This window comes from Salarias fasciatus, chromosome 22, assembly GCF_902148845.1.
Source record: "Salarias fasciatus chromosome 22, fSalaFa1.1, whole genome shotgun sequence".
In the NCBI taxonomy this organism is placed as follows: domain Eukaryota; kingdom Metazoa; phylum Chordata; class Actinopteri; order Blenniiformes; family Blenniidae; genus Salarias; species Salarias fasciatus.
In genome coordinates this window covers 14,195,977-14,207,268 of record NC_043765.1, presented here as the reverse complement: position 1 = coordinate 14,207,268, position 11,292 = coordinate 14,195,977, and the positions used below count along the sequence as shown (strand labels likewise).

At 44.4% G+C, this 11,292-nt stretch overlaps 2 protein-coding genes across 2 annotated transcripts; both read right to left on the bottom strand.

Annotated features, from left to right (window-relative positions):
• Window positions 1-2,654: 2,654 nt before the first annotated feature.
• Window positions 2,655-3,846, bottom strand: hoxa9a (homeobox A9a). Its single transcript, XM_030082346.1, is given in 3 exon segments — window positions 2,655-2,896; window positions 3,295-3,432; window positions 3,435-3,846. Coding segments are annotated over 3 exon segments (792 nt in total).
• A 4,549-nt stretch (window positions 3,847-8,395) lies between these two features.
• Window positions 8,396-10,616, bottom strand: LOC115380980 (homeobox protein Hox-A10). The gene is made up of 2 exons (XM_030082333.1): window positions 9,755-10,616; window positions 8,396-8,670 (listed from the first exon to the last, which is right to left on the bottom strand). Exons 1-2 carry the CDS (start codon window positions 10,614-10,616, stop codon window positions 8,396-8,398), a joined length of 1,137 nt encoding a protein of 378 aa, XP_029938193.1.
• Between the last annotated feature and the right edge of the window lie 676 nt (window positions 10,617-11,292).

The window sequence follows — 11,292 nt, the reverse complement described above, 5'->3', positions numbered from 1 at the left end:
CGTCTGACTGTTGAATCCAGAGCAGAGCTGCAGCCTGAGGAAACAGCTTCTGCACCGAGACTGTTAAAAGGTGTGAAATGATTTTCCTAGACTCTTAAAATGTTACTACACTTTGTTCCCCGGTGCAGGTTCATTAGGCTGCAGTGTTAAATGTATCTAAAGGGTGGTGTGGAACAGTGTCGCCACCCTCTGGTGACTTGTTAAGATTGCAGGGTGGGGAGGCAGCACTGACCAGGCGGTTCTGTTCTCTGCTGCAAACTGGGAGTGTGTTAAAGGAAGAAAACAACAACAACATCATCATCAACAAGACAAATTACGCACAGAGGTAACGTTTCATCGCTTCGGTTGTGAATTTTGAGCAAACCTTGGCTGCCATTACGCACCGGCCCAGATGTGTTCTGGTGTCCGCTCAAGGCCCAATACCGCGTTTGAAACTAGCTGCTGACTTTATTGCTCTTTCTCCTTTAGGACAGGCCCTGCAACAAGGAGCAGAGGGCGGAAGGTTCCCAGGTAGAAACAAAAGATCGCTGAAAACGACCGTGAGTCCTGCGCGTCCCCGTCGGGGAGGAATCCAATAAAGCTGATCCTTTCCGCTCAGGCCTTTGTCCAGGTCCCAGTCACACAGAAAGAGAAGAAAAAAACAAATGGGTGCCATTCTGGAAACAGCCTAATTGTGTCTGGACGGTCATAAAGCCATTAAAGTGGAATGCCCGACAGTATAGCAGACCAGGCGTTTTATTGCACTGTCTCTGGTCGAGTCTTTGAAGTTTGTGTCCATCTGCGGTCCCCGGCGCGTCATAACAGCACTCCAGTTAGACTAAAGTCCGACTAAGTGCAATTCGTTTGTGTGCAGCTCTAAACAAGAGTTACATTACCATGTCGTATGTGACAGAGAGACTTTGCACCGCAGCTCGCTCACATGAGGGTTTTTTTTTTTTTTTTTTTGCTGCTTCTGGCACTGCTGTGGTAAAGACTTTCTTACTTGAACCAGGCGCACAGTGAGATTTTAACCTAAACGTACAAATATTCTCAAAAATCTATTTCACTGGCCGTCTTAGGCTACGCCATGCTTTTGAAAACAATGCTAAAAACACCCCAGGATGTTTGATTTGATTAAAAAAATAATAATCAGAGTCTTACTAGAAAAAATACATGGAATGAAATAGGATGAATGATTAGATGGCTGATGAAGGAGCTGCAGTGTCTGACTGGCCTTGTCATATCTGAGCTGGACACAAACACGCCGGCTGCATTATTTTGGGCTTCAGCTGTCGAGGTCCTTCGATGTCTTTTTTTTGTTTTGTGTCCTCTCGCCTCGCAGCGCTTTGCACCCCATAAAAGGTTATGGCGGTAATTGTCTTTTATTGCAGTATACAGCTAACAACATCCTCTGCCAAGACGCAGCTCTGTCCCCAATCCAGACACACAGATATTCACCTATAGGTGTGTGTGCATTTTAATTAGTGGTGTGTGGTGTGTGTGTGTGTTGTGTGTGTGTGTGTGGTGTGTGTGTGTGTGTGTGTGTTGTGTGTGTGTGGTGTGTGTGTGCTGTGTGCCAAATAACTCTAACGTTAGATTTCATATTATGTTCTACTTTCCAATTATGACAATTTTCAATTTCTGTGCTGTGTGTGTGTGTGTGTTGTGTGGTGTGTGTGTGTGTGTGTGTGGTGTGTGTGTGTTTTCAACCCAACTCATCCCAAATTTTGTGCTTCAAGTACCATTAACGAAAAACTGATAGCGCAGGTGGTTTTAAAGCCAAAGTCAAGTAGGAATTTTCGCAGAATAATTTGTTTTATTTAATAAATAATGTACAAATTACATTTGTGAACCAAAAAGTCAGCGGTCAGCAGACCGCGAGGTATTCAATGAGTTAGCCTACAGTGTTTTTAATTTCCTCTCACTACAAACATCACGTCCATTTGAAAATGTTACTCCCTGAAATTCAGTCAGACATAGTTCAGTATGCAAGCAAATCTAATAGAATCCGCTATTGAAAAACATAGGTTAATGTAGGTAGTTGAAAGACATAGGTAGTCAATCATGTCATGTTATATAGCATCTATAACATTTTAAATTTCGTAATAGTTTACCAGAGGTTTCTGGGTTTTACGCACTGACTTCAAATGCGACCAGTCAGTTGTTTTTTTGTTGTTTTTTTTTCTAAGATTCAAACTCATGGTCATCAGTCGTGGTACTAGCAGGTAAGGGAGAAAGAACAAATGAAATTAATGCATTTCACAAACTATACGCTTAAGTGACTCTGAAATAGACAACAAATATAGCTACAAACCAGAACACTCACAGCTAGAAACATCCATACACAAACGAGCACTGGGACCAGGCCAACTAATACACTTTAACGAGGTATTAATTCAAGTCGACATTAAAAAATTAAAATAAAAAAAAAAATAAAAATAAAAGAACAAATTTTTTAAAAAGAAATCTGCGTGGGCACCGTTAAAATTGTGCAATATAAAGGTAGTCGCATCAAATTAAAGCCCAACATGCTTTTTTTTTTTTAAACAAGACAAATAATCCTATAGCTGTTATATAGAACAATAAGACAATGTAATTGGAAAAACCAGGTCCAGCAGTGAGGAGCTTCCAACCAAAGCTCGCTATCAGCCTTAATACTGCTCATCTACGGTCAGTCACTCGTCTTTCGGTGCGCCTTCTTTATTAAACTTCTTCATCTTCATCCTGCGGTTCTGGAACCAGATTTTAACCTGTCTCTCGGTGAGGTTTAGCAGCCTCGCCACCTCGTACCTACGGTCCCTGGTCAGGTAGGTGTTAAAGAGGAACTCTTTCTCCAGCTCCAGGATCTGGTGCTTGGTGTACGGACAGCGCTTTTTTCTCGTGGCACTCGCATGGAGCCAGTTGGACACTGGGTTATCTGAAAAGAGTGGGGTGCGAAACTGGTGTGAGGTCCCGGTTCTGGCCAGAGCAATCACAGATTTTTTCTGGCTGAGACCAAAACAAAACAATCTCCCTATTCATATCAGATCAGACGTGGCCACGCAATGGTAACCTGCAGCTTCATCGAATGAAACGGATGATTTGTGCGTAAATGTGTGCGTGTGTGTGAGTGTGTCTGCCCTCTTAAAAGCAGAAAAACGTTATTTAATACAGCAACGTGAGCAGGGCCATTAACAGCCCCCCCCCCACCCCCTCATAGGCAATGGCACGTCCAGAATGGCATCTGTTGGACGCGCGCCCCCATCACGCACCCCAATCCTCGCAGCTTTATGTGGTATAAATAGTTTAAACACAAGAGAACGCAGCAGCGGCTACTTGGATCCAGGCCCGGTTTGTCCTCCCCTCCTCCGCTCAGTCCCCGCTGGGACCGACAGGTTCGTCCTTCTCCAACGGGGATGCTGTCGCCCACGGAGCCGTTGGCGTAGTCCGAGAGGCGCAGCGCCGTGTGGGATCCGGCAGCGCGCCGTCACCTCGCGCTCCCAGCCCCTCCGGTTTGATTCCGTAGTGGTGGGTCGTCGGTAATCCGGTCATGGGAAGAGACCCGGACATGGGCTCCAGGAGCCAGGACTGGTAGCGGCCGTCTGTGTCTGCGCCCACCGGGCCTTGGGGATGCCCGTAGTGGTGATGGTACACAGACGAGACGCTGCCCGGGAACTGAGCGGGGACGTGGCTCCATGTCGGCCCGAAAACGGGAGGTTTTGGACGGAAGGTGCAAGTCCCGAGCTCGCTGTGGTCGCTGATGGAGGCTGGCTGTCTGGCGCCGGGGATCCCGGGACCGGTGGGGTACCTCGGCACAGAGAGCTCCTCGCTCTCGGGCAGAATGAGAGAATCGACGTAGTAACTAGTCAGTGTTCCGGATGTCGACATGGCAGAAAAATTACACTTTCACATGTACGCAGTCATACAACGGATACATGCAAAAGCAAAAACGCGCACACACGCCACACACGCACACATACACACGCAGTAAACCCAACCTCACAAAATAACAATGTGGAGAAATCAAGTAGCAACTTGGCCCCACAGAGAACTACAGTGGGAAAGTAATGGGGAGACAGGCTGCCATGCCATTGGGTGGCGGACACACGTGATCATATGGCTGAACAATAAAGGATAAATCAATCCCTGCGGTCATTAAATACTCACCCGCTCAGCCATAACAACCCCGAGTTTCAAAAATCATCAAAATATGGAAATAGGTCGCTATCTATAAGATTTGACATATGACAGACTAAAAGAAGAACTAAAGTTAGTGTAGTTTTGGAGCAGCTTGCAGCTGATACAATCCCGTCTCCGCTATCTGAAACGATACAATATGTGTTTTGAAAGCCTTATTTTACGAGATAGTTTATAGGACACGTAAGCACCTTACTATTGCTGCTCACCAAACACATTTTAAACACCAACGTGTTACAGAAACTTCGCTGCTCAAGGATCAAGACCCGGCTCATAAATTACAAGTATCCTTTCCTTTTCATTTTATTTTATTCTATTTCGGCTGCGGCAGACATTTTACACTGGCCGTTTATTTGACCGTTTTTAAAAACTGGAATTATTCAAGTTATTTTTATTTTTTTTAACAGACAGAGTCAAATTTCAAAACACATTTCTAGTTTAATTGAATTCATTTTCAGGTTAACATTTTTTCTAGCTGTGGAAAAACCTCATAGCGGTAATTTTCTCCATAAACACCATTTTTTACGTGGATCAGGCTATTCCACGTAACGGCGCACCTCTGAGCTCCCTAATCCGCAACATTAACACTTTCCTAAAGAAAGCAATGCAGGGACATACACTGTTAATACCCGAATACTCAAAAATAAGGCATTTTATAAACAGGCTACAGACAAGAAAAAATCAATAACAATGAGTTATGTTGGTGAAAAAGAGGAAAGATTTTATTTGCAAATTTAGGTAACTTCACAGATGAAAACACCCACGGTACTTAATTTAAGAGTATTGCTCGGTGGATTTGGTTGATTTACAGACTATTTATTAGTAGCATTATAATATGCTATAATTTTAACAATAAAGCTTTACACGGCAGACAAAATAACGACAACGCTGTGACAGTGCGTGGCTTAGTTTAGACAAGTGCTCATATACATACATACATACATACATACATATATATATATATATATATATATATATATATATATATATATATATATATATATATATATATATATATATAGTGTGGAAAAAAACAAAGTAAAACTGTTTATTGGATATTTTATTCACTGAATCAAGAGAGGTGGTTGAGTGTTATTTTCCATTTTGGAGGTGAGACTATTAAGAGTGCAGGTTGTTGTTGCTCACTATGCGCCACCGCCGTTATCACTTGTATACAGGCCTATATGTCCGGTAATCATGGCGCCCATTAACAACTTCGCTGTGATGCCAGCGTGCGGCCCAGTTTCGGTGTTACGTTACCCTTTAAACGGAGCTAAAAATAAGCTTTAATGTGGTGTTTGTGGTTTCCTGCTTTTAAAATGAAATGGCGTGGGAGTGGCGAACACCGGGACACGGTAGCCGTTTCAAATACACCCCGTCTGCCGGTCAGTCACATTACAGGATGAATTCAGTGTATGTTAAATAGAAGACACAACTCACGCAAACGCACCTGGAGCGGCCTGCGCATGTGATATGACCATATATTGTTAAATCCACGTTACTGTGATGAAATAATCACTTGTTAATATCTTAAATTCAAAATTAGACCTGAGGCAAATTAAATATCACAAAAATATTATGTAGCTGACCCCATCCGATGCTTGTAGCCTTTATGTGATTCAATATATTTAAGAAAGAACATTATAACTCTAATCCAGAAGTGAAGTAACCCCCATTATGTCCTAAATCTAAACTCTACTTTGCAGATTTTAAAGCAGCAACCTTGAGTTTACGCACATTACACTGCGGCTTTTATTTATTACCAGCAAATAACGGGGAGCTTGGCCAACCACCCCCACAAGGCCACAGGCAATCTAATGCGCACAGATTCTCCATACTGCTGCATTTAAAAAAAGAGAGGGGGGAGAGAGCGAGAGAAGAGGCACAAAATGTCCATAATGTGCGTGCGAGTTGCGAGCTTCACTTCGCCGGTACTTGCATATTATTTGGTCAACAGACATCAAACAAGCCTGAGGGGGGAAAGAAACGGCTGTGCGCCTATTTGTGCACTAAAAGTTAGAATAGACAAACACCTCCAGAGCAGGAAAAGACGCCACTATGCCAATGGCTCCCAGGCTGTAAACCTTAAATCAGGGTGTTTTTTTCACCCGGTTTACCGCAGGGGCTATTCACTTCTTTTGCTCCTGCAGATAACAGCCTGTCTGGCGGATCTAAATATCGCCATAAAGCCCTTCCAACTCCTTTTGTCTGAGCACTATTGCGCAGCGGAAGCATCCGGTCTCATTGCCCACGGAGGTCGCTGTTGCCCATTCACCTTCCCCTTCCCCTCCACTGCCAGTGGTCGTAACCGAGGCCTGTCTGGCGTGTCTGCGTCACTACTACTCACGGAAAACACTCACGGCTTTACCCTTAATCCCCAAGTCCACGACGCATACTGCAGGCCCCGCTTTGATCACGTTGATATTCCGCACACGTGCTCCTCCGGAGTCATTTATCAACAAGGTAGGAGTCCGGGGACAGGAAGGGATAAAAACCCCACAGGAGACAGGTTCAGATTATACACACCAGGCAGCCACCCCTCCCCGGTCGGTGAGCAGCAGGGCTTTGTAATAGCGCGCTTTAAGCACACCTCTCCACGATCTCAAACACGTCTGATCGCGTGCACGTTAATCACCTCGCTTTCCCGTTTGGCTTCGCTGTGTGTAACTGTGGCAATTAAGACGTTTCGTGTTGCAGAGTTAGAATACACCCCAACAACATGAAACTACCTAAACCACTCGACAGTCGATCCGGGCCTCAAGCGAAACACTATCAGCCAATTCCTAATGCACCATGGTCGTCGCTTCCGTCATGTGTCCCCCCCCCACTCCCACCCCCCCAAAAAAACCCTGTCCGTTTTAGGGGGAAAGTGCAACTGAATTGTACACAATAAGGCGAGGTCGCTGCAACAAGGCGCAATAAGGAACAAACACGTGAATAGACTTACCCGAGCCTCGAAATGTTATTCCCAGTCCGTCCAGGCTGAAGCAGAAATCATTGTTTTGTCCACAAAATGAGTGTACAGTAGAGATTTGTAGCTGTGAGCCGGGCCTCCTCTCCGTCCGAAAGGCTCTCTCTCGACTGAAGCTGCTCTTCGAGGAGAGGGAGAAAGCTCATATACCAGCCAGTCATAAAACTCTACAATAGCCGGCTGGTGCATGAAGCTAGGCGGCTTATAGCCTAATATCTTAATTATTTCCGACGGCCGGTACGTTAGCACTGCCAACATTTCTATTTCAGCTCCAACACAGAAGAGCAAGTTGAACCCCCGCATTAGGAATCCAAATTATTTTGGGAACTTTTTTTGGAACTTAGACAGAAATCTGCTCTTTTTCTGTGTGCAGTGAGGCTAAAAACACAAGCCACAGTACAAAACACAAGCAGCTACTCCACGGTGCGAGCTGATAATTTATTAGGCATTACACAAAAAAAAAAAAAAAAGAAAAAAGAAAAAAAAACACACAATGTCATCTGTACATGGAAATATACAATAAAAACATTCCTCCTTCACTTTGCACACTGTTTGCGCGTAAACGTCATCAACGTGGATAAAGATTCAGTTTATACATTTATATCATACACAGATTCAACCTATATCATGGGAAACTACATAACTAGTCGTCAAGGGGGAAGCTATCTTTCCCTTGGTGACATAAAGGCATCGTAATTGGGCTTAATTTTGCAAAAAAAATGAAGAAAATAGGAAAAAAAAACAAGTTAACCATGCAATTCCAATTAAAATGTAATAAATTCATATGAGTTTTCGTGAATTAGATTTAAAAAGCTGATTTTCAGCAACAGGGCAAAAATAGACGTTTAAGCCACCTGCCATTGACACACGTGTGTGTGTGTGTGTGTGTGGTGTGGTGTGTGTGTGTGTGTGTGGTGTGTGTGGTGTGTGTGTACTGCACCGCTTTTACTCCACTGACGACACTACCACACGACAGAGGTGACATTAACGGATCAACAGTACAAAAAAAAAAAAAAAAACACAGAAAAACAATCAAATCGAACCAAACGCATCCAAATCTCAACCCCTCTCTCTTCCCGGCGGCTCACAGAGGACGACACATCGACATTAAGCGTGTGTGGAAATTAGAGGAAGATGCCCCCCCACAGTGAACCGAGTCATTATGTGGACAGTGGTGAGGAGGAGGGAGGGTGGGTGTGGAAAGATGGATGTCAGATTTCACTTTTTTTTTTTTTTTTCTTAACTGATTCAGTGTGATCACCTCGTTCATCACGAAAATCCGTAGTTGGAGGTGAGCTCCCGGATCCGGTTCTCACGCGTCATTTTCTTCAGTTTCATCCTGCGGTTCTGGAACCAGATCTTAACCTGTCTGTCCGTCAGGTGGACGCTTTTACTGATCTCTAGGCGGCGCTCACGGGTCAGGTACATGTTGAATAGGAACTCCTTCTCCAGCTCGAGCGTCTGGTGCTTGGTGTACGGGCAGCGTTTCTTTCGGCCGCTTTTTGCTGTTAGCCAGTTGACAGTGTTTTCGCCCTTCGCGTCTCCTAAGGAGAAAAGGTAGATAGATGGGCTGTATGAGGAATCATGATGTATGAGAGAGAGAGAGAGAGAGAGAGGGGCAGAAAAGGAGAAAGAGAGACAACATCTACGAGAGTTCACGTTCAGAATTAGCTCACACACAAACCCTTGGATGTCAATTCTCCCAATTAACATTTACGCCATGTATCAATCGAAAAGCTATGAGTAAATCAGGTGAACTATAAGATGGTATTTATCAACAATTACTACTCCCATGATCAACCTTTAAGGTAAGGAGAAAATCACTGACAAAATCAATAAAACTGATGCAATTCCGCAAACATGTTTTCAATGGAATAGTTTGGTTTAGACAAACAATTAAAATTGATATGTATGGAGACAGTGTAGTATTTCATACACAATTCAGCATATACAATAAAATGATTATGAATATGTGTCCTATTGTTTACGGGAGTGTGTTATGTGTGACTATGTGTGTGTGCGCTTTGTGCGTAAAGTATGGCATCTTAAGTAGAGTCCCAAAGCCTGTGAACGGTAATTTAATATCAGAGGAAATATTTCATGTTAAAAAAAGATGGGGAGATGGAAGTAATATTTCAGCTCTTAAAATGAGTATTATAAACAACGTGGCACGAGAAAACATACAGGCCTCCTCTTATATACGCAGGCCTATACGCCATTTACGCAGCGGTCAAAAGAACACAGGATCAGATTTAAATGCACATTTCATTATATTTTTTTTCCTTTTTTAATTAGCCATCACATTTGTATTAAAAAATTAGGCTTGGATATACACAAAATTCGCATTCCTACAAAATCCTTATTTCTTGCTAATTAAGGGATTTTACGCATTGTAAATCTGTGCCAATTCACGTGCACATATGCATATTTGATCGCAAATTGACCTTGCCACATTGCATTTGAAAAAAAAAATCTACAAATGAATTATCTACAGACCTGTGCCTTGGATTGTCACTGCAACACAGCCAGTAAAATGAAACTTGGCAGGTGCCATTACAAGACTGTCAGTTTACCTGCAGGTAAACAAAATAAAAGAGCTGCACCACGCCTAAGATGGAAGGTGACTACCTTTATTGCCCTTTGTTGGTCTCTCTTTGTCATTCTCCTCGGCTTCGTCTGCTGAAGAGGCTTCTCCATCCGAGGAGTCGCGTGTTTCCTCAGTCCCCGATGCAACGTGAGGCTGCTGGTCTGCGTTTCCCGAGGACACAGGCTCCTCGGTGTTCCTCCCTTCCTGTGCCGTGGCTGGAGCAGAAGTCGAGATTTGTGGCGTGTGGAAGCGAGCAGGAGCAGTGGGGTGTAGGCCAAAATGAGAATGGGAAGGGTTCGACTGGGGGCCGTTGGTGTTGTAAAGTTTATGAGAATGTGCGTGCGTCTGAGACAAGCGGAAGTAGCCCGGCACAGGCACTGAGCCCCCGCCGCCGCCATCCGTAACTGTACAAGAACTCGACCCTAGGCCGGCTGTAGTTAACCTTGAATATGTGAGATCTTCGGCGGTAGAGGCTTTGGGACACTTCGGCTGCTCGTACAGGCAGTAGGTGCTCTCTTCTTTAATATTTTGCGGGAAGGAACAGGGCGAGACCTGGGGACCTACCGGGTGCTCTTGGTCCATTCGGCACGACCTTTGCGCGTCCATCCACATTTCCATGCTGGACATGTACGCGCCTGAGGCGGACACCATGTTCTGGGGACCCATCTCGCTCCGCTTACTCATACCTGGGAAGTATCCATAGTTGTGTAGTCCATAAGGCACTTCTGTGGCGGTGCTGTGAGGCACGCACACCGCGCTCCCAGTGTAGTGACCTCCGCCACTCTCGCTGCGGCCACTGATCAGAGAATCCACTAAAAACGCATTTCCTGACGGGCTGTCGGAACATGACATTATTGTGGTGTATTTTGGCGAAGGGAGAAGATAGCCCTTTCTGGCTGACATTTCTTGTGCAAAACATGCTGGATATGATTAGAGGCGCCCCCCCCCCTCTCTCCGCCGAGCGCACTGTAAAACCAATGGAAATGCTGGAAGACGGGCAGTCCCTCCCACTTCCAGGCTACGTAGAAGTCGGGACGATATTCATCATGGAGCTGAGGCAGAGACAGAAGACAGCGCAGCAATCAGTGTGTTCCCTCACCTCGCCTTAATGCACCACCTAGTATTAAAAAGGGGCGAGGTTGAACGCGATCCGAAGTTTTAATATACATTACCATGTTTTGAAGATTACAGTTCTTTATTACATTCTGTAAAGACGCACCCGAAACTGTATCACTGTAGCACCAAACACTTCCTCTTTCCTATGCAAATCGTATGTTACCACAAATCTCAACACAGGAAGAAGCGTCAGATTTATTAGAGCCAAGCTTCCTGAAATGATAGTAGTTCAAATCATGGTGGTGAACGTGCAAGGTGTGGAATGAAATCAACTAATTTCCCTCACAAATGCCCTAAAATAGTAAGGTGTATTCAGGAGAAGGGTCTCACGTGAGGTTTAGAAGTATAGTGCTGCTGCAATCTACCAACATAGACAAGACATAAAAGAAAAGGAAAAAAAAAAAGCCAGGGGAATTTAAGGTAATAAAGTCTTTTTTTAACTGTAGAAAGAATTCGCCTTTGG

Excerpts from the sequence above, each read along its gene's own strand:
- LOC115380980 (XM_030082333.1), bottom strand. The coding sequence starts at position 10,616 with ATGTCAGCCAGAAAGGGCTATCTTCTCCCTTCGCCAAAATACACCACA. Across the intron at positions 8,671-9,754 it reads ACCAACAAAGGGCAATAAAG|GAGACGCGAAGGGCGAAAAC; the intron begins GTAGTCACCTTC and ends TTTTCTCCTTAG.